Genomic DNA, 27,701 nt, shown 5'->3' with positions numbered 1-27,701 from the left:
ATGTCTTCACCCTCCACCGCACTTTCTTATGTAGAGACATTGGCTGGGTGACTCATCTTTCTCAAGCACACCCTCAGCTTCAGTTTAATTCAATGAGACAATGGCATTCACATATATTGAAGCTAATGGCATGGGTGTATTATTCAGGTAATTTCTAAGGGTTGATGAATTGAGCTGGATCAGGAGATGTTGTAATGAATAGTCCTGAATGCATTGAACAGAATACTAGGGAGGCATCTAACAAAGCTCCCGGTTCTATACATCTTTAAATTCCTCCTCCAGATTTTATGTCATAAGCGAGTGTAACATCATTGCAGTTCAGTCCTTACAGCTTGTTTTTCTTCTAGGTGTCATCATCGTTAACTGTATATTTTAAAATGAAAACACTTTTACAAGTGAGAAATTAAAAAACGTATATTTAGAAGTCCGCGATCTAGAGTTACATATCCGAATACAGAAACACTGCAGTCTTGCAAAATGCAGCTGTCTTGAACCAAGTGGCAGGTGCTAATCTAAGTACGAGCTGAGGCCAGCACTTTAACCTGACCATCTGTCCATGTTCATAACAAGTGGGAAAACTTACAAGAACATCTCACGCTCTTTCCTAAGACATTCTCATATAAAGTTATTTTGTCTTAGGCAGATTTTTTTAGAAATTTTCCAAGACAATCTGTTCATTGGGTATCAGATTCAGTAAGTGGTTTTCTTTAATGGGATAATGGTGCTCCTTGTGCCCTACCCGTCATCTTGTGTATTGTTAAAATTCTTGTATATTGTTAAATCTAGATCTTGTACAATCCTAGAGATAGACACAGATCTTAGGCTATATTGATGTATTTATTTTCCTTTAATAATTCACCTCTTAAATAACTTAGGGGGCCATGTCTTCTTCTTTACAGGAGGCTTTTTTTCCGTGTCACCTGCTCTTATATTTTATATGACTTGGCTCAGTCTGCTTGCAAATCTTATACTGGAGAGTCCCTTCTATGTAGCCAAAAATAAATCTAATATTGGTTTTGGATAATAGGATAAAGGTGATAATTTAAATAAATGTAAGTATAAGGGTAAGTCCCCACACGACTTATTAAAATAGTTGTCCGGATATGTTGGGGGGTTTATTTTGTGGCAGTTACTACTATATAAAGAGTATTGGGTATATGCACACGGTAAAAATATTTTCTGCATCAAAAATATGTATTTTGGCGTGAAAAATGCTGCTTAAAAAAGCACATTTGGGATGTGTTTTCTAATGCTTTTTTCCCATTAATTAGGATGGGTGAAAAACACTGCAAAAACACTGAATGAATTGACAGATTTGAAACTGCTTCTAATTTGCAAGGAAAAAAATAAGTAACATGGATGGGATTTTAGAAATCTCCTATACTTTGCTAGGATAGTAAAATGCTGGGTTTTAAAGCAAAAAAATTGCGCAGGAAAAAATGCAGACGAAAAAAACATGACGTGTGAACATACCCTTACAGGTTCTCCTCCTGCACTTGTTAGTGACGCCTTCCTCACAGACTGCACAGCTCCCCTGTCCACACAATGGCTGCTGGAACAGATGATCAGACCTGTCCATCAGACTTGTCCAATTGAAAAACACTTTACATGAGCAAGCAGATATAATTGCAGGAGGCTGACGGACAGGTCTGGTCACTGCTCCTCCACCAGCAGCCATTGTGTGGACTGGAGAGCTGTGTAGTCTGTGAGGAAGGCGTCACTAGTCACTAGCAGGAAAAGAACCTGTAAGTGTATGTTCACATGTCATGTTTTTTTCTGCACTAAAGGAGAACCTGTAATACTTACAGTACAGACCAAAAGTTTGGACACACCTTCTCATTTAAAGATTTTTCTGTATTTTCATGACTTTGAAAATTGTACATTCACCCTGAAGGCATCAAAACTATGAATTAACACATGTGGAATTATATACTTAACAAAAAAGTGTGAAACAACTGAAAATATGTCTTATATTCTTGGTTCTTCAAAGTAGCCACCTGTTGCTTTGATGACTGCTTTGCACACTCTTGGCATTCTCTTGATGAGCTTCAAGAGGTAGTCACCGGAAATGGTTTTCACTTCACAGGTGTGCCCTGTCAGGTTTAATAAGTGGGATTTCTTGCCTTATAAATGGGGTTGGGACCATCAGTTGTGTTGTGCAGAAGTCAGGTGGATACACAGCTGATAGTCCTACTGAATAGACTGTTAGAATTTGTATTATGGCAAGAAAAAAGTAGCTAGGTAAAGAAAAACGAGTGGCCATCATTACTTTAAGAAATGAAGGTCACTCAGTCCGAAAAATTGGGCAAACTTTGAAAGTATCACCAAGTGCAGTTGCAAAAACCATCAAGCGCTACAAAGAAACTGGCTCACATGAGGACCGCCCCAGGAAAGGAAGACCAAGAGTCACCTCTGCTTCTGAGGATAAGTTTATCCGAGTCACCAGCCTCAGAAATCGCAGGTTAACAGCAGCTCAGATTAGAGACCAGGTCAATGCCACACAGAGTTCTAGCAGCAGACACATCTCTACAACAACTGTTAAGAGGAGACTTTGTGCAGCAGGCCTTCATGGTAAAATAGCTGCTAGGAAACCACTGCTAAGGACAGGCAACAAGCAGAAGAGACTTGTTTGGGCTAAAGAACACAAGGAATGGACATTAGACCAGTGGAAATCTGTGCTGTGGTCTGATGAGTCCAAATTTGATATCTTTGGTTCCAACCACCGTGTCTTTGTGCGACGCAGAAAAGGTGAACGGATGGACTCTACATGCCTGGTTCCCACCGTGAAGCATGGAGGAGAAGGTGTGATGGTGTGGGGGTGCTTTGCTGGTGACACTGTTGGGGATTTATTAAAAATTGAAGGCATACTGAACTAGCATGGCTACCACAGCATCTTGCAGCGGCATGCTATTCCATCCGGTTTGCGTTTAGTTGGACCATCATTTATTTTTCAACAAGACAATGACCCCAAACACACCTCCAGGCTGTGTAAGGGCTATTTGACCAAGAAGGAGAGTGATGGGGTGCTACGCCAGATGACCTGGCCTCCACAGTCACCAGACCTGAACTCAATCGAGATGGTTTGGTGTGAGCTGGACCGCAGAGTGAAGGCAAAAGGGCCAACAAGTGCGAAGCATCTCTGGGAACTCCTTCAAGATTGTTGGAAGACCATTTCCGGTGACTACCTCTTGAAGCTCATCAAGAGAATGCCAAGAGTGTGCAAAGCAGTCATCAAAGCAACAGGTGGCTACTTTGAAGAACCAAGAATATAAGACATATTTTCAGTTGTTTCACACTTTTTTGTTAAGTATATAATTCCACATGTGTTAATTCATAGTTTTGATGCCTTCAGTGTGAATGTACAATTTCATAGTCATGAAAATACAGAAAAATCTTTAAATGAGAAGGTGTGTCCAAACTTGTGGTCTATACTGTATATATTAGCCAAACCTTTTAATTTTTTTTTTACCATTTAGGATCCGTTAGACTCTCTGTTCTGGTCTATATAATTTGGATCTCTTAGAAACATAGGCCCTAAATAATCCTTGATGCTAGTTTTAGCAGAACCTCATATGGTAAGTTTATATTCTATTTTTACCAATAGATTTCCTTTGTGTTTAAAGTTAGCTGCAATCTTTTAACTGAGTGATACGATATACCCATGAAGCAACACAAGCAGATATAAACCTCAGGGTTTCCATCACCCAACTCTAATGCCAAAGGATATTTTTCTATAGGCGCCATTATTATATAAACGTAATAAAAAGATATAAATTAGTATCTAAAGTGGCTTTGATTTTTGTGGGATCAGTTGTTAACACCCAATGTTTTAACTTGCTTTCCAGAAAGTTTATATATATTGTACTATTTTCAAACTATGTATCCATTTTGAAGAATTAAACACACATTTTTCAGATCATTAAAAATAATGTACAGATTGCTGGCAATTTATAGAATAAACATTTAATCCTCTCAAGTACAAAGTTAAGAAAATCTACAAACCGACAGTTACATTATAAATACAACAAAGATATCAAAATAAATACATGGATACAGAGGACATTGCACTTTCGTTATTTCCAATTTAAATTGACTTGAAAAAGCATACATATATATGACTATGGAGACTATGTCTCCTATAGGATACTTCATATACCAGATATTACACCTCTGAGGATCTATTGGAAATTTTAGTAAAGCGATGTTAAACTTTATTGCGGTCTTCAGAAATCTTAAAGTCAGTCTCTTGGGTGCAGAATGAATTTGGCAGATTATCATTTAAGGGACACAATACTATGTCAGATATTTGGATGCCCTTGAAAGTTTTCTCCTACTTTTAAAATGCAGCAAACATCATAAGATGTGATTACAGAGAATTAGAGTTTACCTTATAGATTGTAAGCTTGCGAGCAAGGTCCTCACTCCTCCTGCAACTGCTGAACTATGTGTTATTTTGTATTGTATTTATTGTCTGTACATGTCCCCGCTTATTTGTAAAGTGCTGTGGAATATGTTGCCGCTATATAAATAAAAATATTATTAATTAATTATTTCAGATAAGATTAGCACATATAAATATTTTATCATCCAGGAAACATTTTGTGTTCTTGACCAGGGCCTTGGAAAGAGTCATATTTTCCATGAAATACATTAGAAGGTGTGTTAATGTGATTACATTGTAAATTCTCTTACCAACAGAGTCTTCCCAATCATTTTGGATATGCCAAAATGCTAAACAAAAAAACTAGACAAATACTTCTTGAGTTTTAGACATTATCATATAGATGGATGATGTAAAAAAATAATGATTTTTTTTAGTGGCTGGAACCACAAATACAGTATATATGCAAACACACACACTGATAGATAATTTGCCTCCTGCATATGGTTGTCTTGGTGTTGAAGACCTTTAAGTGCAAAAATTCGCCTCTTCCCTTTTGCAACCGCAAAGAGCCTGAGTGACGTCTAGTAAAATATAATCTTCATGCTTTTGTCTCGCCTTCAAACTGCATGCTGGAAAAAAAAATGAAAATATAAATAAATTATGAGTTAGTAAAACCTATGATTCGTATGCGCCAAAAAATCTTATACTTAAGCGGGTTGACCTTTAATAGGTCATAAAAATGTCAGGAGGTGGGCCCCGTGCTGGAGAACTCCTTTCTATGAGCCATGAGACAGAGAACAACTCTTACGAAACAACTAATGGTCTGGCGAACCTGAGCTATCCATGTATTACTTAGACAGCCATGCATCAGAATGGCCATCAAGCAATCCTACATTTCTAATTTTGTCACCTCTGCAGGGAAAATATCTATCTGTCTGCATAATTAGTAAATTATAGTTGATGTTGACACTACACCATTCATTTTAGGTAATAATTTTTTGTTTCTCAACCAAAGGTGGAAATCAGCATTTTTTAGAGAATGAGGCGACCATTACTAAACCATTCAACTGGAAATATTTTTCCCTTGCTTCTGGGAGATTCATTCCCATCTTTATAAAAAAAATATGCACAATGAAAACGGAGTAATTATGAATAGAAATTATGGCCATTTGAATGTGGATGAATTTTATATTAGATCTGGAATACCTGATTGAAAGCGAATACTTAGATCACAATAGAATCCTATTATGATCTAAGTTTGGTTAGAATGAAACAGTTTTGGTTTGAATGTTACAGTTGTAGTACATAAGCTAAAATACTACTGTATCTTAGCTTCATATCCACATATACTTGCTATTCCAGCAGACAAACTCAGTAATGAAAAGTTCCAATGATGGTCCTGTGGTCTATTGATGTCATAAATACAAACTACAACCTTGTCCTAGCTTCTTAAAATCTATAACTGCTCTTAGAGGCAACATTTTAACAATATACATATTAGTAAGTAAGAATTCTTAAAGGTTTTCCCCTTACAAAGTGATAGTATAATTCTAGGATTTGACGTAACATAAAGTGATAGCATATTGTGTAGCAGGGGTGTAGTTTTGTCCAATAGAGCACAAAAGGCACCATTATTATAAATGGCATGCGGTAGGAAGGACTCTTACAAATTTAGCATTAAGTACAGGAGCATCAAGTTAAGCCTCTTTTGCTAAGGCTTCATCTACTTCCATCTCCAAGGACCATACAGGTACAGCTGAAGAGTCACAAAGCAGAAGTGCACTGCTAGTGATACACACCCAGTCACTTTGGCACCACTATTTACTTGAGAGCTGCCATTCAGACCCACACCTTGAGGAGAATAAATGTAAGAAAAACTTCTTGGCCATAACTTTAGATATTCTTGACTCGCCCTCTGGGCCGTGGGGCACCCGGAATCGGGCTTCAGTGCAATGTTGGGGGTAGTAGTGGCAACCCGATCCTGTGGCTCAGGGTGGTCAGACCAAATGCTGTGGCAGTCTATTTGTAGGGTTTTGAATGTCCGACTACACCACCCGTGGATTGCAGTCAGGGATGACCGCCGCTGCAAGGCAGACCGCTGAGGCTGGTGTTGGTATGCAGCACAGGGATAGGATAACTCCCTACGGGAAGAGTGTAGCCTCAGGGCAGTGAAATAGGATGCTGGGGGTGATAGTGAAGGCTGCAATAATCAGAGTTCAGAGACCACTTCAAACAGTCCAGGGTCTTTATTGCAGGTATTTCTAATGACCCAACAGGAGTACTGGGTAGGAATGGGCCTAGGTGTCTGAGAACATTTGGGCGAGCCCCACTGGTCAGGGTGAGTGTGAAGGCCTACCGTTCTCTCTCTGCCCTTGCTGACTATCCCCCTTTTCGTGGTGTGATAGCCCACGTCCCTGAGCTGGCCGTGTACTTCGCCTGTATGGCTTGCGACTCGGCCCTTAGGTACCTGTTACTTCTCTGTGCTGTACTGGTCCCTCTGTGTGGCAGAGCCTCCAGGCTTCTCAGGCCAAGGGACCTGAAATCCCTCACAGGTCGGTTATCTGCTGCCAGGCTTGCAACCCTGACAGCCTCGGACCTCAGTGTCCGGTTGTGTAGTTCTCTCTCAGTCAGGACCGGCTCTCGTCCCCTCTGTCCCTGACTTGCTGTTCCTCCTCTGCCTCCCGGACTCCTCAGCTGCTGCTGACCTGTCCCTTTCCTCTGGGAACCCTTCTGGATGCTTCAGAAGTGGGTCCTGGTCTCTCTAACCCTGCCCTCAGTTCCTGCTTTTATAGGGGCAGCCTGCTCCCCCTACTGGCCTGGGACAGGAGGTGCTGCATGCTAATGGTCCCTGACCAGGGAACCTCCCTCCTGCTCTCAGACACAGCCTTTAATATTTGTGGCATCCAGGCCTGGGGTGACACATTCCCCCCTAGTAAATTTTAGTACTCCGGAACTAAACAAGAAACACAAATACAGGGTATAAATGCACGACCATAAACACAACAGGGAAGGAAATAACGAACAACATCACATATTGAGTTCTTTAGGTCACAGTGTGGTCTGTGACCGGGTGTCCATATCACCAACAAAAGAAGAGGGTCACAGTATGATCCGTGACCGGGTGTCCATTCCACCCAATAAGGTGAAGTTTTTGAGCGATGTGGGGACCTGTCCCTATAAACCCCAAGTTCCTGGCCTTGGGTGTGGCAGCAAGGCTGAGCTACCTACTTTGGACCACAAGGAGGCCACGCCGGACAGGTTTTTCTTCTGTGGCCAACTTCACAAGAGGGCACCAGGTGCAACTATCTACATGGTAGTTCCGGTTATTCACTGTCCATAACCTGTCAGTCCATTGCATCTAGGAAAACTGGAGAAACATTATTAATAACCAGGGTACAAGCATAACACATTAAATATATACATTATACATTTAGATCTTCCAGCGAGCTGGTATTTGACCCCTAGTGCTCCGGGTTGACCTCCGTAACCCACTGTCTGGTGGTGGTCTAACCTGGCTTTCCCCAGTAGTATTAAGGGTACAGCTACTAGCTGGGTTTACAGGCAGGGCAGGCAGCTGTCTGCGGGTTCTTTGGCTTACCACAGTCATGGCAGGCTCACTGTCAGCAGAGGGTTGACTCTCCTGGGCTCCTGGCATGGGTTCTTCTGCCTCCGGAGCTGCTTGTTCTTCTTGTTCTTCTGTAGGCTCCTGCTGGGTAGGCTGAAGGAAGTGTAGGACGGGTACCACTATGGCATCGTTTATTCGAGTCTAGGTGCGGGGGAACTCTCCGAGAACTGTGCTGATCATTTCTTCCTTGTCCTCAGCGGGTTCAAGGTCATCTTGATCTTCACTTGGACTCTGCAGTTGCTCGGGGCACCGTTTTAGGTGGTCTCTGGAGACAGTGCTAGTGGTTTCTCCTCCATCCTTGGTAATCACACATACCTTCGGGTTGTTGTGGTTGGACTGCAGTACTGTGTACGGGTCTCTCTCCCACTGGTCGTCCAGCTTGTGAAGCCTTCTCTTCCGCTTCAGGACCTGCTCACCAGGTTCCAGGGGACCAGCAGGGGCGTGTTGGTTGAAGAGCCTCTCTTGCTTTTCTCTCGCTTGAGCCAGACTCCTCTCCACACTCTCCTGTACATTCTTGTACTGTAGCCGCCGTTCCGTATCCCAGTCCGCATCTGGGGAGGTGTCCTCGGGTGTCAGGACTCCCATTTCCAGGTCTATAGGCAGTTTGCCTGGTCTTGCTCCCATCAGGTAAGCCGGGGTGCAATTTGTAGCATTCACCGGGATATGGTTGTACAAGTCTATTAGGTCTGGCAGCTTCTCCGGCCACTGGCTGCGTTCTTCCAGGGGCAACGTCTTGAGGAGATCAATGACGATATTGTTCATTTTCTCCCACAGCCCATTGGTTTGCGGGTGGTAAGGCATTGTCCGAATCTTCCTACAGCTGTAGAGGTTGCAGAACTCCTGGAATACTTCAGCCTCAAACGCTGGACCTTGATCTGTCAAGACCTGTTCCGGATACCCATGTGGACGGCAGAAGTGTTGCTGGAAGGCTCTGGCCGATGTTTGGGCTGTCAGGTCTTTAACAGGAACCACCACCAGGAACTGGGAGTAATGGTCCACAATCGTGAGGGCATAGGCGTAGCTGGACCGGCTTGGAGCCAACTTCACATGGTCCAGAGCTACTAGCTCAAGAGGCTGCCTGGTGACGATGGGCCTCAAGGGTGTCTTCTGGCTTGTGCGGTCTTTCCTTCTGAGGTGGCATGGGCCGCAATCCCTGCTCCACTTCTCTATGGCCCCTCTCATACCGATCCAGTAGAACCGCTCTCTCAGTAGGAACTCCAGTTTCTTCCACCTGAAGTGTCCCGCTCTGTCATGGTAGGCCTCCAGGACCATTGCTGCATCTCGCCTTGGGACCATTACCTGCCAGGTCAGCTCGTGCGTCCGGTGGTTGACAAGCCTTCTGCACAGCTTACCCTCGTAGAGGAATAGCCTGCTTTTCTCCTTCCATAACTGCTTGGCTTCCTCTGGAGCATCCGGGCCAGGGCTAGCGTCTGCCTGTGTTAACAGGTCTTTCACCAGGCTTATTGCAGGGTCGCTATCTTGCGTTTCAGCCCAGCCGTGGTGGGGTAAGGGGTTGAACATGACGGTGGTTAGGTCTTTGTCTCTTACCCGGTGTGAATACTGAGTGGCCCCATACCGGTGGAACGCAGGGAGCTCTACTTCCTCCAGCTCTTCCGAGTCTTCTTCTCCTTCAGGTAGGTGAGGCATTCTTGATAGGGCGTCTGCGTTGGCGTTGGATCTGCCTGCCCGGTATTTGATGGTGAAGTCATAATTGGATAGCCGGGCCATCCACCGCTGTTCTAGGGCACCTAGTCTTGCATTGTCCAGGTGTGTCAGCGGGTTGTTGTCCGTGTACACTGAACTTTGCGGAGGCCAGGTAATGCTTAAACCGTTCAGTGACGGCCCACACCACTGCCAAGAATTCTAGCTTGAAGGAGCTGTAATTCTCCGGGTTTCTTTCAGTGGGCCTCAGCTTCCGGCTGGCGTACGCGATCACCCTTTCTCTGCCCTGTTGGTTTTGTGACAGCACGGCTCCCAGCCCCACATTACTGGCGTCTGTGTGGAGGATAAAAGGCTGGCGGTAATCGGGGTAGGCCAGGATCTCATCCCCCGTGAGGGCCATTTTCAACTGGCGGAAGGACTCCTCTTCCGGCTTGTCCCACTTGAAGGGTGGCTTTTGGCTTCTGGTCTTGGATTGCCCTATCAGGAGGTCCTGCATAGGGGCTGCCATCTTAGTGAACCCGGGGATGAACCTTCGGTAGTAGCCTACCAACCCGAGGAATTGCCTCACTTCTTTGATGTTAGAGGGGCTTGGTCAGCTCTTGATGGCTGTAATTTTGTCGGGGTCGGGGGCTACTCCCTCAGCACTCACCACGTGTCCTAGGTATTGGACCTTCGGTTTCAACAGGTGACACTTTGAGGGTTTCACCTTCAGGCCATAGCCTGCCAGGGGTTCTAACACCTCAGCCAGGTGCTTTAGATGGTCCTCGGAAGTCTTCGAATAGACAATCACGTCATCCAGGTAAAGTAGGACTGTCTCGAAGTTTCGGTGCCCTAGACAGCATTCCATCAGCCTCTGGAAGGTCCCTGATGCGTTGCAGAGCCCGAAGGGCATACAGTTGAATTCGCTCAATCCTATCGGGGTGGTGAAGGCGGTCTTCTCCTTGTCAGCCTCTGCCACAGGAACCTGCCAGTACCCGCTAGTAAGGTCCAAAGTAGAGAAGAAGTTAGCTGATTTTAGGGCTGCTAAAGACTCCTCTATCCTAGGTAACGGGTATGCATCTTTATGGGTGATACGATTGATTTTTCTATAGTCCACGCACATTCTCATGGTACCATCTTTCTTTTTTACCAGAACCAAGGGGGCTACCCAGGGGCTACAGCTGTCTCTAATGACGCCAGCTTCTTTCATTTCTCTCAGCATGCCCTTTGCGTTCTGATAGTGTGCAGGGGGTACAGGTCTGTGCCTCTCTTTTATTGGTGGGTGGCTCCCCGTGGGGATGTGGTGTTCTACTCCCTTTACTCGGCCGAAGTCTAGTGGGTGCTTACTTAAAATTCTCTCGTACTCCTGAACCACCCGGTAGACTCCTTGTTTTTGGTGCAGGGGAGTGGAGTCAGCACCCACATGGAGTTTCTGGCACTAGTCCTCCTTGTGTTTCTGGGAGCCATTACTCTCCACCGGGGGAGATGGAGGCAAGGGTTCCACTACCCTGATAGCATTGTGTTCGACGGCAAACAATTTGGCTAGTGTAGCGTACCGGGGCAAGTGTACTTCCCTTTCCCCGATGTTTAAGATCTGGACGGGCATCCTTCCATGGCGGACATCAACCACCCCCCGGGCTGTTAAAATGGTAGGCCTGCTGTCTGAGTACACGGGTTCTACCTTGGCTTTGTAGTCTCTCCCTCTTAACCCGATTGCAGTCCAACACCAGATCATCATTTCGCTTTTGGGAGGCATGGCAATGGGGAACGGGTCGCTCATCCTCATGCTACCGATCTCACCACCAGACAGTTCTACCTGTTGCCGTCTCATCAGGGCTCTTATCTCTTTCTGGAGGACACTCTGTTGGCTGGAGCTCGCATTCATCGCCACCTGCTGCAAAATCACAATTACTTCTGAAAGGACAGTTTTCAATCACATTAGTGCCCAAGGTTATTTTAGGGTGACTTTCACAATGGTCAATGTCCACAATGATCACTCCCTGTGCCGGCAGTTCAACCTTACCAATCTTGATGGTCATCTCTTTGAACCTCACCTGCGGCACGGGTTGGCCATTGCTGGCGATAATGCTCAAGTCATCGTCTTGATAGCGGGTTATGTCAGCGTCACTCCAGTACCGCTTGAAAAGTACGTAGGGGATGGTAGTCACTTGAGACCCGGCGTCCAGTAGTGCACTCATGGGGATACCGTCCAGCACTATGGGTAAGACCGGGCGTCCCCCGACAGTACTTATCGCGCCAATTAGACGGGTCTGATGACCTTATGCCTGGGGGTTGGCCCTCTGCCCCAGGTCGGACCCATTTAAAGTACAGTACCTTGCTATGTGTCCTGGCTGACTGCAACGGCGGCAAATCGGCTGTCCATCCTCAGTGTAACGGTCGACGGGCCTCCCTCTGAACGATGGGATCCTCCTCTGTCGACGCCACGGGACATCCTCCGGACTGGAAGCCAGCTTCAGTGGTCTTGACGGTTCCACCTGCAACGACTGTATGGTCCTGGTCAATGCAGCCACACTCTTTGTTAGCTCTTGGACCTGATGGTGCAGGTTTGCAGGCTGGGATGGATTTAGGGCCTGTGCATCAGCTCCCACAAGGTCTGCGGGGTAGGGCGCTGCCCCCTGGTGGTAAGTGATGGCAGGGCGCCGGGAAGCTACTGCGCCACCTGGTGCGGGTTCTCGGAGCACCTGGATGGCCCTATCTTTAAACTGCGCAAAAGTCAAATCGGGGTTCTGTAGGGCCATGAGGCGCAGCTAGGTTCTGTGGGCACTGGACAGCAGACCTTCTATGAACTAGTCAGTCAATAGTTTATCGGTGTCCTGTATGCTGCCAGGGTCAGATTGTTTGATTGCTCCCAGAGCTTCTTGTAAATTTAGGGCATAGTCTCTGATACTATCTTGGGCTCGCTGCTTACAGCCATAGAACCGCATTTTGATTTCTGCTGAGGTACGGGTATCAAACGTACTCCGCAGCCGGGTCAGAATGTCCTTTACAGTCCTTTTCTCCTCATCTGACCATGATTTCACTTTCCGCTGGGCTGCACCGGTTAGCTGCCCCATCAGAATGCTCACTTTCTGTTCTTCTGTCAGGGGATAAACTTTAAATAAACTGTGCAGTCTTTCCTTAAAGTCAGTTAACGTATGGGATTCCCCTGAGTATTGGGGCAGCCAGGCTGCTCCGGGGATGTAGGGCATGGAGAACGGCATCACCGCTGCTACAGCCACGCTGGTGGTAGAAGGTCCCTCCACGTCCGTCATCTTCCTCCCCCCTAGTTAAGCATGGCCTACCTTCCGTTGATCCTCTTCCGTAGGCCGCGGCTCCGCTGGTGCTGCTCCGGGCGAGGACCTTGCGTCGCGTCCTGGTGACGTCAGCGTCGCTCTCGCTCCTTCCAGGACCTTGCGCAGCGTTGGTGCGTAGGGCGGGGCTTTAGGTCTCACGCGGTTTGGACGTCCACGCCCCTCTTCTTCCCGCGCGGCATCCTGAAGATGGTGTCCGATGGCGGGAAAACGGCTGAAGATGGCGGGAAACGACTGAAGATGGCGGGAAATGACTGAAGATGGCGGGAAACTTCCTTTTGAGGTACGTGTACAGTCTTTTTCAGGCGCGCAATACCCGTTTGTGGCGGGTTGGTCACAATCCTGCCGACTACGCCAAACGCTGACTCGCCCCCTGGGCCGTGGGGCACCCGGAACCGGGCTTCAGTGCAATGTTGGGGGTAGTAGTGGCAACCCGATCCCGTGGCTCAGAGTGGTCAGAACAAATGCTGTGGCAGTCTATTTGTAGGGTTTTGAATGTCCGACTACGCCACCCGTGGATTACGGTTAGGGATGACCGCCGCTGCAAGGCAGACCGCTGAGGCTGATGTTGGTATGCAGCACAGGGATAGGATAACTCCCTACGGGAAGAGTGTAGCATCAGGGAAGTGAAATAGGATGCTGGGGGTGATAGTGCAGGCCGCAATAATCAGAGTTCAGAGACCGCTTCAAACAGTCCAGGGTCTTTATTGTAGGTATTTGTAATGACCCAACAGGAGTACTGGGTAGGAATGGGCCTCGGTGTCTGAGAACATTCGGGCGAGCCCCACTGGTCAGGGTGAGTGTGAAGGCCTACCGTTCTCTCTCTGCCCTTGCTGTCTATCCCCCTTTTCGTGATGTGATAGCCCACGTCCCTGAGCTGGCCGTGTACTTCACCTGTATGGCTTGCGACTCGGGCCTAAGGTACCTGTTACTTCTCTGTGCTGTACTGGTCCCTCTGTGTGGCAGAGCCTCCAGGCTTCTCAGGCCAAGGGACCTGAAATCCCTCGCAGGTCGGTTATCTGCTGCCGGGCTTGCAACCCTGACAGCCTCGGACCTCAGTGTCCGGTTGTGTAGGTCTCTCTCAGCCAGGACCGGCTCTTGTCGCCTCTGTCCCTGACTTGCTGTTCCTCCTCTGCCTCCCGGACTCCTCAGCTGCTGCTGACCTGTCCCTTTCCTCTGGGAACCCTTCTGGATGCTTCAGAAGTGGGTCCTGGTCTCTCTAACCCTGCCCTCAGTTCCAGCTTTTATAGGGGCAGCCTGCTCCCCCTACTGGCCTGGGACAGGAGGTGCTGCATGCTAATGGTCCCTGACCAGGGAACCTCCTTCCTGCTCTCAGACACAGCCTTTAATATTTGTGGCATCCAGGCCTGGGGTGACACATTCTACACTTCCAGCAAATGTTATATTCACAACCAAAAGGTCCAACAAATAAGTATAACAGCATAGAGAGTTAAAACAAGTTCCTTACTGTACACCAGGAGTGCATAACATTTTTTGGTCCAAGGGATGCAATGCCATACTGAATCTATCTCAAGGGCGCAAAAAAATTACAGGGATACTTACATGAATGCATCACCAGAACCACCATAAGTACTTTAATACATCACCAGAACCAAGTTTTGAGTATTTGCGAAGGATTTGGAGAGATTCTGCTCAGTTTCTGCTCCAAAAAATAAATGTGTGAACATACGCTAACTTACGCTGAGTTTTTAAAGCAGAAACTGAGCTGAATATCACCAAATCCTCCTCATAATTTCAAAACTCTAAGTTTTGAGGATTCTTAAGTTTTAACATAGCCATGAAGCACATTTGAATTGCTACAATAGCAGAACTACCGTCAGTACATGAATGCAGCGTCAGAACCACTGTCAGAATATGAATGCAGTGCCAGAACCACAGTTAGTACATGAATAAATCACCAAGCTTAGTACAGCAATCAATTGCAATGTCAAGTGAGCCTCATGTACAATTGTATTGCACGAATCTACAACTCTCAGTATGTCTTTAACAATGGTAAGGAGATACTGGGAGTTTTTGTTAACAGTCATCATCAGACTGTGGACCATACAGGAACCACAGCACTGAAGAGATGAAGGAAGGATCACAAATAAACATTTACATCCAGGTACCTTATATTTGACATCTTCTCTGATTGGCGTTGTTCCCATCTCTTTTGTCTCCCTGTTGTACAGATGCCATGATGATATTTCACACTCAGAGCTTGTCTCTGCAGACTTCCCTCTCCTTTGTCTTCAGCAACGCTTCCCCACACAGTGTCCTTAAAAATAAAAGTAGCATTATACTGCCCATAAATAAAAAGATCTCCAATGCTGTGCCCCTAAATAAATAATTGCCCCTCACTGCGCTTCCTGCACAAAATATCCCCCCACTCACTGCCCTTCACCAAAATATCCTCCCCACTGTGCCTCTGCAAAGTATTCCCCCATACTGGCCCTCTGCAAAATATTCCCCACACAATGTCCCTCTGCAAAACATCCCCCCAAACTGCCCCTCTGCAAAATATCCCCGCACACTTCCCCTCTGCAAAATTCCACCCACTGCCCCTCTGCAAAATGTCCTCTACAAACTGCCCCTTTGCAAAATATTCCCCCACACTGCCCCTGTGTAAAATATCCTCCCCACATTGTCCCTCTGCAAAATATCCCCCCACAATGCCCCTCTGAATAAAGTACCCATCTACCACTGCCATACGCAAACCTGTGCCCCGTTTTACAATTGTCCCCCCATTATGTACCCTAACAGTAACATCAACTCCCTCAACTACAATGATAAGGCATTAAGTCTTCGGTTCTTTGATGGAGTGCTTACTGTTGCCCGCGCTGTCTTCGCTCCTCTGTGGCACTTCGGCACTGAGGTGGCAGCAGCAGTGTGATGACATCAGCAATGTGCTGACTTCATCACGCCACTGCACGTTGGGGTCGGGACTGATACCACTCCTCTGTCCCACTCCTGATGCTACAGTATTCAAATATATCCGCGTCTGAAAGACTCAAATGTATTTGAATATAAGGAGAAGGGAGAGACATCTCCCGGATAGCTGCACTGGCCACACAACATCCTTTGCATGCATCAGTTTCGCCAAACCAGTTTCTACTTCCAGCTCAGTGCCACTATATCTGTTGCTGTCCACACCATCAGTTCTGCTTTCAAGTTACATACTAACCAACGTGCCTCTGCTATTCCTGGTACAGTCACATCATTGACTTTGCTGAATCAATGTATCTGATTGATAACTTGTCTCAGCTATTCCTGGTCCACACTCACAACTCTACTGTTCCTATATGTTACTGCACTCCTGCAGCAAGGCACCAGATTGCTTAGACTACTTTTCTGCTTTTGTGCTGTCCACACAATTATCTCTGCTGCATCTAGTACTTCCAGCTTTGCTAATCCACTTGTTGTCCTGCATACCCAGCTCTAAAGGTCCTTGTTCTATGTGCTGTTCAACACGTCCAGCTCCATTGTATCAATGCCACTGGTTGTGCTGCTCACCCCGACCAACAGCTTAATAAATCCACTTCAGCAAGTGAGCCCATCATAGAATACTAAGGCCATGAATTTCAAAGATGCAGCAGCATCAACACCTTTGTCGCTGGATACTGAGATGGAGATTCTAAGGCCTTACCTGAGCTTTGTTAATCAACGCACTGTACATTTTGAACTCTGTCATCAACATTCTTTTTTTCACAAGTCAAAAATGCCTTACATTTTTGCTTTTCTGTGTTCCTGCAAAGCGCGCGCCGCGCTCGCACGAGCTGACGCTGAGTGCCGCCGCGATTGAGTGTGGGTGTCAGCTCTATGTGAGAGCTGACACCCCACAACAATGGCCACGATCGGTTAAAGCACCGATCGCGGGCGTTTAACCCCTGCGATGCTGTTGTCAATAGTGACATATACTTCACAGGGCATCGCACAGGGAGTGTCTCCTTCCATCAGCACTACGCGACGTGATCGCGTTGTGCTGATGGTCCCCATGGTGACCCCCGGTCCCAAGATGGCTGCGGGGTCCTTCAGCGTCCTTTAGGCAGGTGTGCTGTCAGCGCCTGCTCAGAGAGCAGGAGCTTAGACGCCTCCTTCCTGCCTGTCAGACGTTGATCTAATGCTCTGCAGTGCAGATGTATTAGATCAGAGATCAGGGCAGGGAAAGTTGATGTCCCATAGTGGGACAATGTAATAAAGTAAAAAAACAAGTTAAAAAATTATAAAAATATTTTAAAAAATAACAAAATAAAGAACAAAAAAAAATGAATCCAATAAATACATGTATCTGTGTAAAAATAAAAAAATAAACAAAAAAAGTACACATATTTGGTATCGCTGCGTCCAGAACAACCTGACCTATAAAACTGCCCCACTAGTTAACTCCTTCAGTGAACACCGTAAAAAAAAAAGAAAAACAAGCCGAAAAACTATACTTTATCATCATACCGCTGAACAAAAAGTGGAATAATACGCTATCAAAAAGACGTATGTAAATAAAAATGGTATCGCTGAAAACGTCATCTTGTCCCGTAAAAACAATCCCCCATACAGCTCTGTCAGCAGAAAAATAAAAAAGTTACAGCTCTTAGAATAAAGCGATGCAAAAATAATTATTTTTTCTATAAAATAGTTTTTATTGTGTAAAAGCTCCAAAACCCCAAAAAAACTATATAAATGTGGTACCACTGTAATTGTACTGACCTGAAGAATAAAGCCGTCTTATCAATTTTACCACACACGGAATGGCATAAAAAAAATTCCCAAAAACAATTCCTGAATTGCTGGTTTTTGTTCATTCTGCCACCTAAAAAATGGAATAGAAAGTGATCAAAAGATGTCATTTGCCCGAAAATGTTACCAATAAAAACGGCAACTCGTCCTGAAAAAACAAACCATCACATGACTCTGTCAGCAGAAATATGTAAAAATTATAGCTATCAAAATATGGCGATGCAAAAACTTGTTTTTACAATAAAAAGCGTCTTTTAATGTGTGACAGCTGCCAATCATAAAAACCTGATATAAATCTGGTATCGCTGTAATCTCACCGACCCGAAGAATAAAGTCGCCTAATCACTTATACCGCACGAGGAATGGCATAAAAATAAATAAAACTAATTCTCCACCTTCTGTTGATTTATTCATTCTGCTTCCCAAAGATCGCAGTAAGGCTCGGCTCACATCCTGCGCTCTGCGCTGAGCACTTACACCGGGGTTTCCCTTTGTCCCACTCAGGTCCGTCATCTGTTAATGGAAATTTAGGGGGCTTCCATGTTACTGGTAGTACAAAGGCTCTGGAAAAACTAAATGCCTCCTCTCCCTCCAAAAGAAATCGAGCGAATTCTGCCCTCCCAAATCCAAATGTCCTCCTCCCTTCTGAGCTCCACAGTGTGCCTAAACCGCAGTTAGCTTCCACATGTTTGGCAATCCTGTATCAATGAAAGCTCCCTAATTTACGGGTGCATGTCTCCAGAAGCATGAGCTGGGCATAACGTACTGGTCACTACAATGTACTGGTTTCTACAACGTTATTGTCTCTACAACGGCAGTTTGCAATCTTCACGTAGAAACATCCACTGCTGCTTGTTTCTGGAAAACACCCATGGAGTCAAAATCGCCACTACACCTGTAGATAAATTCACAAAGTGGGATTCTGCTCTTTTAGCACGTAGAGGCTCTGTATATGGAGTCCGCAAACTATTTTAGGAAAATCTGCGCTGCAGGAGGCAAAAAGTGCTCCGTCCCTCCCGAGTCTCGCCGTATGGCTAAGCAGTACTGCACAGCCACATATGGGGTATTTATAAATTCAGCAGAAATTGTGGGACAAATTTTGGTGCCATTTGTCCCATTTCCCAGTGTGAAAATGTAAAATCTGGGGCTAAAACAAAATTTAGGTGGTTAAAAATGTTATTATTTTTTCTTCACTGCCCAATGGTATAAAATGCTGTGACACACCTGTGGTGTCAATATGATCCCCTAGATGAATTCATTGAGAGGTGTAGTTTGTAAAATGGAGTCACTTATGGGGGGTTTGGCTGATCTGGCACCTCAGGGGCTCTGCCAATGTAACATGGCACCCTCAAACCTGTCCAGCAAAATCTGAACTCCAATATGGCGCTTCTTCCCTTCTGAGCTTTGCACTATGCCTCAAAAGTAGTTTTCGACCAAATATAGGGTATCTGCGTACTCAGGAGAAGTTGCACAATAAATATTGGGGTTCATTTTCTCCTGTTACCCTTGTGAAAATGCAAATTTGGGACTAAAAAATATTCTTGCAGGAAAATGTGATGTTGTTTTATTTTCACCGCTCAACATTATAAACTTCTATGAAGCACCTGGGGGTTCATGGTGCTCATCACACATCTAGATAAGTTCCCTGAGGGGTCTAATTTCCAAAACGGTGTCACTTGTGGGGAGTTTCTACTGTTAAGGCACATCGGGAGCTCTCCAAACGCGACATGGCGTCCGCTAATTATTCCAGCAAATTTTGCATTCAAAAAGTCAAATAGTTCTCTTTCCCTTCCAAGCCCTGCCGTGTGCCCAAACAGCGGTTTTCCCCCACATATTTTATATTGATGTGCTCAGAAGAAATTGCACAATACATTTTGGGGTCCATTTTCTCTTGTTACCCTTGTGAAAATAAAAAATTGGGTCTGAAGTAAACATTTTGTGAAAAAAAATTGAATGTTCCTTCCACGTTGCTTCAGTTCCTGTGAAGCACGTGAAGGGTTAATAAACTTCTTGAATGTGGTGTTGAGCACCTTGAGGAGTGCAGTTTTTAGAATGGTGTCACTTTGGGGTATTTTCTCTAATAAAGGCCCCTCAAAGTCACTTCAAATGTGATGTGATCCCTAAAAAAATGGTTTTGTAAATTTTGTTGGAAAAATGAGAAATCACTGGTCAACTTTTAACCCTTATAGCTCCCTAAGAAAAAAACATTTTGGTTCCAAAATTGTTCTGATGTAAAGTAGACATGTGGAAAATATTATTTATAAACTATTTTGTGTTCCATATCTCTCTGATTTAAGGGCGTGAAAATTCAAAGTTTGAAAATTGCAAAATTTTCTAAATTTTCGCCAAATTTCCATTTTTTTCACAAGTAAACGCAAGTGATATCGAAGAAATTTTACCACAATCATGAAGTACAATATGTCACAAAAAAAATTGCAGAATCAGTGGGATTCATTAAAGCGTTCCAGAGTTATTACCTCATACAGTGATGCTGGTCAGAATTGTAAAATTTGGTCCGGTCATTAAGGACATAATTGGCTCCTTAAGGGGTTAAAGGTCATGTTTGATTTATGTTCCTGTAATAGCTATTTAACTGAGTGACCAAGGTAATGTAAAAGTGTGACACAACAATAGAAAACCATATGATTATTATTTGCTATATAGTTTATCTTTAGTGTATGTTCTATTACATTTTCATTCATCACATTGTGGGGAGGGGGCACTGTGGGAGAAATCATGGGTGAGGGGACACTGTGTGGAATCATAATCTACAAGGGTCGATGTGGAGGCATTATATTGTTTGGGGGGTCACTGTGGGGGTATCATACTATTAGGGGTGAATGTGTGACACCCCAGGGGTCTGGTTGCCACAGTGATAGAGATATTACGTCTGAGAGCAGGTGGGAGGTCTCTTGGTCAGGAATCCTATGCATGCCACACCTCTTGCCCAGTCCTGGGAGGGGAAGAACTTCCCCTATATAAACCTAGGGCTGAGGCAGGGTTAGTGAGTAGAGAAGAAGTAGAGACAGAGAAAAGAAGCAAATATAGGAACAGAACATCAGGAGCTCTGTGGGAGCAGTGTTACAAGGAGTCAGGGGCTGGCAGCTGCAGAGCTCGCCCTGACTGAGAAGATTTCTTACCGGACCCGGAGTCCGAGGCTGTGGGGACTAACTCCTACCCAGCAGCAGAATCCGTCAGGCAGGGGATTCCAGGTCCTCTGGCCAAGAAACCCGAAGGCACGGTCACACGCATGGGACCAGCACCGCCGTCGTGGAGCGGAAGCTACTAGAAGGCCCCGAGTCACCGGCCATACGGGTGAGCACCACACGGTACACTCAGGGACGTGGGCTACTTATACCCGCCTCTAGCAAGGTAGCCAGAAGAGTACAGTTAGTTTGGGAGGCCTACAACTCCGCCTGGCCAGGGGAGATCCCATCTGCTCAAGGACTGACCAGGCCCCAATCGCTAGCCAGTACTCCGGGAGGGTCTATCTTTGTCACCAGTAAAGACCCTGAACTACACCGTACCGTCTCCGAGTGGTTCCTGCTACCCCCATCATCCACGTCGGCTGCCCTGAGGCCATACCCCTCCCGTTGGGGGTTATACTATCACGCTGCAAAATCCTACCACCGGCCTCAGCGGTCTGCCCTGCAGCAGCAGCTCCTTAGCTGTACTCAACGGGTGGTGTAGTCGTCCAACATCTACCGCTGATACATCGCCGCTCAGTTTGACTCCCTGGGCACGGACCGGGTCACCGCCACGAGACTACAACCCTCAACAGATCCGGCTCCGGGTAAGCTCCCGCGTGCGCAACGCAGCGCGACACAGGCCCAGGGGCGCGTCAACTTTTGGCGTAGTCGGCAGGATTTCGTGCCCGCAACCACCGGGTACTGCGTGCCTGAAAAAGACTGTTCAAACTTACCTGTGGTGAAGATTCCCGCCATCCGGCGCCATCTTCCGCTTCCTTCCCGCCATCGGTGGAGTTTTCCCGCCATCCGGCGCCATCTTCAGCCTTCTTCCCGCCATACGTGGAGTTTTCCCGCCATTGGACGCCATCTTGAGGACGCCGCGCGGGAAGAAGAGGGGCATGGACTCCGAAAGCGCGCGAGAACTGAAGCCCCGCCTCACGTCCGGACGTTGCGTAAGGTCCTGGAAGGAGCCCAGCAGACGCCGACGTCACAGGAGCGCGACGGAAGGTCCTCAACCCTGACGATCCACTGCGGAGCCGCGGCCTACGGAAGAGGATCATCGCAAGGTAGGCCACAGTCCACTAGGGGGGAGAAGGATGTCTGATACGGAGGAGAGCTTCACCGCTTCAACCCCCGCCAGCGCCACCGCTGTTGCGGTCATGCCTTTCACCATGCCCTATATCCCGGGGGCAGCCTGGCTACCCCAGTACTCAGGGGAATCGCATACCCTGCATGACTTTAGAGAAAAGCTGGATAGCCTCTTCCAGGTGTACCCCCTTACAGAAGAGCAAAAAGTGAGCATCCTGGTGGCCCAATTAACCGGGGCAGCCCAAAGGGAGGTAAAGTCCTGGCCACCTGGGGGGAGGACTGTCGCAGGGATACTGGCCCGGCTGAGGGACACCTTTGATACCCGCACCTCAGCCGAGATCAAGCTCAGATTCTACGGGTGCAAACAGCGGGCACATGAGAGTATAAGGGACTATGCATTAAACCTACAAGAAGCCCTGAGAGCCATTAAGCAGACCGACCCTGACGGCGAGGGAGACGAGGACAGGCTGTTGACTGAACAATTTATAGAGGGTTTATATTGCAATGCCCACCGAACCCAGTTGCGGGCAATGGCCTTACAGGACCCTCATCTGGGATTTGCACAGTTCAAGGACAGAGCCATCCGGGTGCTCCGAGAACCGGCACCAGGTGGCGTTGTGACCCACAGACGCCCCACTACTACTTACCACCAGGAGGCGGCGCCCTTGTCGGCAGGGCCTGTGGGAGCTGATGCGCAGGCTTTGAGCAATGACCCGGCTCCAGACCTGCACCATCAGGTCCAAGAGCTAGCTAAAAGCGTTGCTGCGCTAACCCGAACTGTGCAGTCTTTACAGGTTTCTACTCCAGGGAAGATCCAGCTGGCATCCGGACCGGAGGACATCCTGTGGCGTCGACCAAGGAGGACCCCACCGGCCAGAGGAAGACCCAGCGACCGATACAACGAGGACGGACGACCCATCTGCCGCCGCTGTAATCAACCCGGACATATGGCAAGGTACTGTCCTTTAAACTGGCACAACCTAGGGTAGAGGGCCAACCCCTAGGAAAAAGATCATCAGGCCCATCGAACTGGCGCGACAAATATGTGGGAGGACGTCCAGTCTTGCCTGTGGTACTGAATGGCATTCCTATGAGTGCCCTACTGGACACCGGGTCACAGGTCACCACCATCCCGTACGTGCTCTTCAAGCAGTACTGGAATGACTCGGATATTACCCGCTACCCTGACGACGACTTGAGTATCATCGCCAGCAATGGTCAGCCCGTGCCACAGATCGGATTTAAAGAGGTGACCATTAAAATTGGTAGAGTTGAACTGGCAGCACAGGGACTGATCATTGTAGACATTGACAAACACGAGAGTCACCCAAAGATAACTCTAGGAACTAATGTAATTGAAAATTGTCTTGCAGAGGTGATTTTCCTTTTACAGCAGGTTGCCAAGAACGCCAGCTCCGGCGAGCAGCGAGTGCTCCAAAAAGAGATCCGGGCACTGATGCGACGGCAACAGGTGGAACTCTCCGGCGGTGAGATTGGTAGCGTGAGAATGTGTGACCCTTTCCCTATTGCCATGCCCCCAAAAAGTGAAATGATGATTTGGTGCCGGGCAGCTATTGGTCTGAGAGGTAGAGATTACCAGGCAATGGTAGAACCAGTTTACTCAGACAGTAGGCCCACCATCTTGACAGCACGGGGGGTGGTTAATGTACGCCATGGGAGGGTGCCCGTTCGCATAATCAATATCGGGAAGAGGGAAGTGTACCTGCCCCGGTATGCCACGCTAGCCAAATTATATACCATTAACCAAAATGCTATACAATCTGTGGAACCCTTGCCTCCATCTCACCCGGAGGAAGGTAACGGCTCTAAGAAAACAATGGAGGACTGGTGTCAGCAATTACATTTGGGTACTGACTCCACTCCCTCACACCAGAAACAGGGAGTCTATCGGGTGGTTCAAGAGTACGAGAGAGTGTTTAGTAAACACCCGTTAGACTTCGGGCGAGTCAAGGGGGTAGAACACCACATCCCCACGGGAGACCATCCTCCCATAAAAGAGAGGTATCGACCCGTACCCCCTGCACACTACCAACACGCCAAGGGGATGCTTAGAGACATGAAGGAGGCTGGGGTGATCAGGGATAGCTGTAGCCCCTGGGCAGCTCCACTAGTCTTAGTCAAAAAGAAAGACAACACCATGAGGATGTGTGTAGATTACCGGAAAATCAACCGTATCACACACAAGGATGCGTACCCCTTACCAAGGATAGAGGAGTCTTTGGCTGCTTTAAGATCTGCTAACTTCTTCTCTACCTTGGATCTCACTAGTGGGTACTGGCAGGTTCCTGTAGCAGAGGCGGACCGGGAGAAGACCGCATTCACCACCCCGATGGGACTTAGCGAGTTTACCTGTATGCCGTTCGGACTCTGCAACGCACCAGGAACCTTCCAACGATTAATGGAGTGCTGTCTGGGCCACAGAAACTTCGAGACGGTCCTGTTGTACCTGGACGATGTCATCGTATATTCTAAGACTTATGAGGACCACCTGAAACACCTGGCGGAAGTGTTCGAAGCTCTGGCAAGCTACGGCCTAAAGGTGAAACCCTCCAAGTGTCACCTCCTGAAACCAAAGGTGCAGTACCTGGGACACGTGGTGAGCGCTGACGGAGTGGCTCCCGACCCTGATAAGATCACCGCAATTAAGGAATGGCCAAGTCCCTCCAGTGTAAAGGAAGTGCGGCAGTTCCTCGGGTTGGTAGGCTACTACCGCAGGTTCATCCCCGGTTTCACCAAAAAGGCAGCTCCTATGCAGGACCTCCTGATAGGCCAGTCCCGGAAGGCCAAGAACCAGAAGCCGCCCTTCAGATGGGAGAAGTTGGAAGAAGAGTCCTTCCGCCAGCTGAAGATGGCCCTCACGGGGGATGAAATCCTGGCGTACCCGGATTACAGCCAGCCCTTTATCCTCTACACCGACGCAAGTAACATCGGGCTAGGAGCCGTGCTGTCCCAGATCCAGCAGGGGAAAGAGCGAGTAATCGCTTACGCCAGCCGAAAACTGCGACCCACCGAAAGAAACCCTGAGAATTACAGCTCATTTAAGCTAGAGTTCCTGGCAGTGGTGTGGGCAGTCACCGAACGCTTTAAGCACTACCTCGCTTCTTCCCGGTTCGTCGTGTACACGGATAACAACCCGTTGACACACCTGGACACGGCAAGACTCGGTGCCCTAGAGCAGAGATGGATGGCCCGCATGTCCAACTACGAGTTCACCATCAAATACCGGGCAGGACGCTCCAATACCAACGCGGACGCCCTGTCCAGGATGCCAAACCTACCGGACGTAGGAGAAGATCCAGAGGGACTGGAAGAAGTCGAACTCCCCGCGTTTCACCGTCATGGGACTATCCAGTATTCCCATCGGGTAAGGAGTAAGCAAGGCGCTACGCTTAACCCCTTACCTCACTACAACTGGGCGGAAACGCAAGACAGTGACCCTGCCGTCCGGCTGGTGAAGGAGATGCTGACTCGGCCAGAGGCTCGCCTTGACCCAGACGCTCCGGAGGAAGCCAAGCAACTGTGGGCAGAAAAGAGTAGACTGTTCCTTTACAAGGGGAAGTTGTGCCGCAGGATGGTTAACTCCCGGACGCATGAACTAATCTGGCAAGTAGTGGTGCCACGACGAGACGCAGCCATGGTGATGGAGGCATACCACGATGGAGCTGGGCATTTCGGATGGAAGAAGCTGGAGTTCCTGCTGCGCGGGCGGTTCCATTGGGTAGGCATGAGGGGAACCATCGAGAGGTGGTGCAGAGACTGTGGCCCGTGCAACCTGAGGAGGAAGGGCCGTGCCAGCCAGAAGACTCCCCTGCAGTCCATCGTCACCCGGCAGCCGTTGGAACTGGTAGCCTTGGATCATGTAAAACTGACCCCAAGCAGAAGTGGCTACGTCTACGCGTTAACCATCGTGGATCATTACTCCCGGTTCTTGGTTGTCGTCCCCGTCAAGGACTTAACGGCTCAAACAGCAGCTAGAGCCTTCCAGCAGCACTTCTGCCGTCCACACGGGTACCCGGACCAAGTGCTGACGGACCAGGGACCTGCCTTTGAAGCGGAGGTCTTCCAGGAATTCTGCAATCTGTATGGCTGCCGGAAGATAAGGACGACACCCTATCATCCGCAAACTAATGGACTTTGTGAGAAAATGAACCAGGTGGTAATGGATCTTCTGAAAACGTTGCCCCTGGAAGAACGCAGTCTGTGGCCTGAGAAGCTGCCCGATCTGGTGGACCTATACAACCACATCCCGGTAGGTTCCACCAACTGTACCCCGGCTTACCTAATGAAGGCGAGACCTGGTAAGTTACCTGTTGACCTGGAAATGGGAGTCCTGACACCCGAGGACACTTCACCAGAAGCAGACTGGGACACAGAGAGGCAGCAGCAGTACCGGAAAGTACAGGAGAGCGTGGAGCGAAGTCTCTGTCAGGCTAGGGAGAGACAAGAGAAAACTTACAACCAGTATGCTCCCGCTGTTCCCCTGGTGCCCGGAGAGCAGGTCTTGAAGAGGAAAAGACGGCTCCACAAGTTGGACGACCAGTGGGAGAAGGACCCGTACACCGTACTGCCCTCAAGCCACGAGAACCCGAAGGTCTGTACCATCAGTAAAGACGGAGGGGAGACCACAGCCATTGTATCCCGGGATCACCTGAAGAAGTGTCCTGAACAGCTACGGAACCCTGAAGAGGAACAAGAAGACCATCGACCCGTAGGGGGAAGGGAAGATATGGTTAGTACTGTGCTCGGAGATTTCCCTCGGTCTTGGACTCAAGTCAATGGCGCAGTTGTGGTACCCGTACTCACCTTCCTCCAACCAGCATCCCAAGCACCTACGGAGCAACAGGTAGAGCTGGAAGAACAGCCGGTCCAGGAGGCAGAAGACCCCACACCAGCAGATCAGGAGGATCAACCCTCTGCTTGCAGTGAGCCTGCCATATCCCTAGTGAGCCAAAGGGCCCGTAGACAGCTGCCCAATTTACCCTTGACAGCTCCTACACCCTGTAGTTCAGGGCCAGACAGTCAGCTCCGTAGGTCCACTAGGGCCACTAGAGGCCAGTTACCCGCACGTTGGAGGATTTGAAGTGTATAAATTGTTTTATTTGTGGTTACCTGTTTTTCTTGTTGCTTGTGTATAATTATGTGTTTCTAGTTGTTTATAGGAGTCTTTGGTGGATTTACCGGGAATCCTGTGTACATAGTTGGAGCGTAACCCAGGACGGACTAAAGACTGTTAAGGACTCGGGGCAGGACAGACCCCTACCTGGTTACGTCTCCCTGTTTTGGTAAAATGGACACCTTGCTTTCTTCAAAGACTGCACCCGGTTACGGACATGCCGTGACCACCTTTATGTGTTTCTTTATTGTATTGTTATTGTTATATCTTGTTATGTTTTTCTAAAATATGTTTAGTCCCGGAGTACTAAATTTCACTAGGGGGGAATGTGACACCCCAGGGGTCTGGTTGCCACAGTGATAGAGATATTACGTCTGAGAGCAGGTGGGAGGTCTCTTGGTCAGGAATCCTATGCATGCCACACCTCCTGCCCAGTCCTGGGAGGGGAAGAACTTCCCCTATATAAACCTAGGGCTGAGGCAGGGTTAGTGAGTAGAGAAGAAGTAGAGACAGAGAAAAGAAGCAAATATAGGAACAGAACATCAGGAGCTCTGTGGGAGCAGTGTTACAAGGAGTCAGGGGCTGGCAGCTGCAG

The 27,701-nt window shown here is 47.7% G+C and overlaps 1 protein-coding gene across 2 annotated transcripts in view; it reads right to left on the bottom strand.

Moving 5' to 3' along the window:
• Positions 1 to 4,791: 4,791 nt before the first annotated feature.
• Positions 4,792 to 27,701, bottom strand: part of TMEM233 (transmembrane protein 233) — a 181,423-nt gene continuing 158,513 nt past the window's right edge. The window contains exons 3-4 of one of the 2 annotated variants that reach the window (XM_073654137.1): positions 17,666 to 17,768; positions 4,792 to 5,013 (exon numbers count right to left, since the gene is read on the bottom strand). In XM_073654137.1, coding sequence (XP_073510238.1) covers positions 17,757 to 17,768 — 12 coding nt within the window. In that variant the 3' untranslated portion in view covers positions 4,792 to 5,013; positions 17,666 to 17,756. The remainder of the gene's footprint in view (positions 5,014 to 17,665; positions 17,769 to 27,701) is intronic. The other variant, XM_073654128.1, reaches the window with a different exon arrangement.

The sequence above is a fragment of the Phyllobates terribilis genome, unplaced genomic scaffold, assembly GCF_046119375.1.
Source record: "Phyllobates terribilis strain yellow unplaced genomic scaffold, ASM4611937v1 Scaffold_1__5_contigs__length_1240528914, whole genome shotgun sequence".
NCBI lineage: Eukaryota > Metazoa > Chordata > Amphibia > Anura > Dendrobatidae > Phyllobates > Phyllobates terribilis.
The sequence above is the reverse complement of the archived record's forward strand: the minus strand, read 5'-3'. Positions and strand labels throughout refer to the sequence as shown.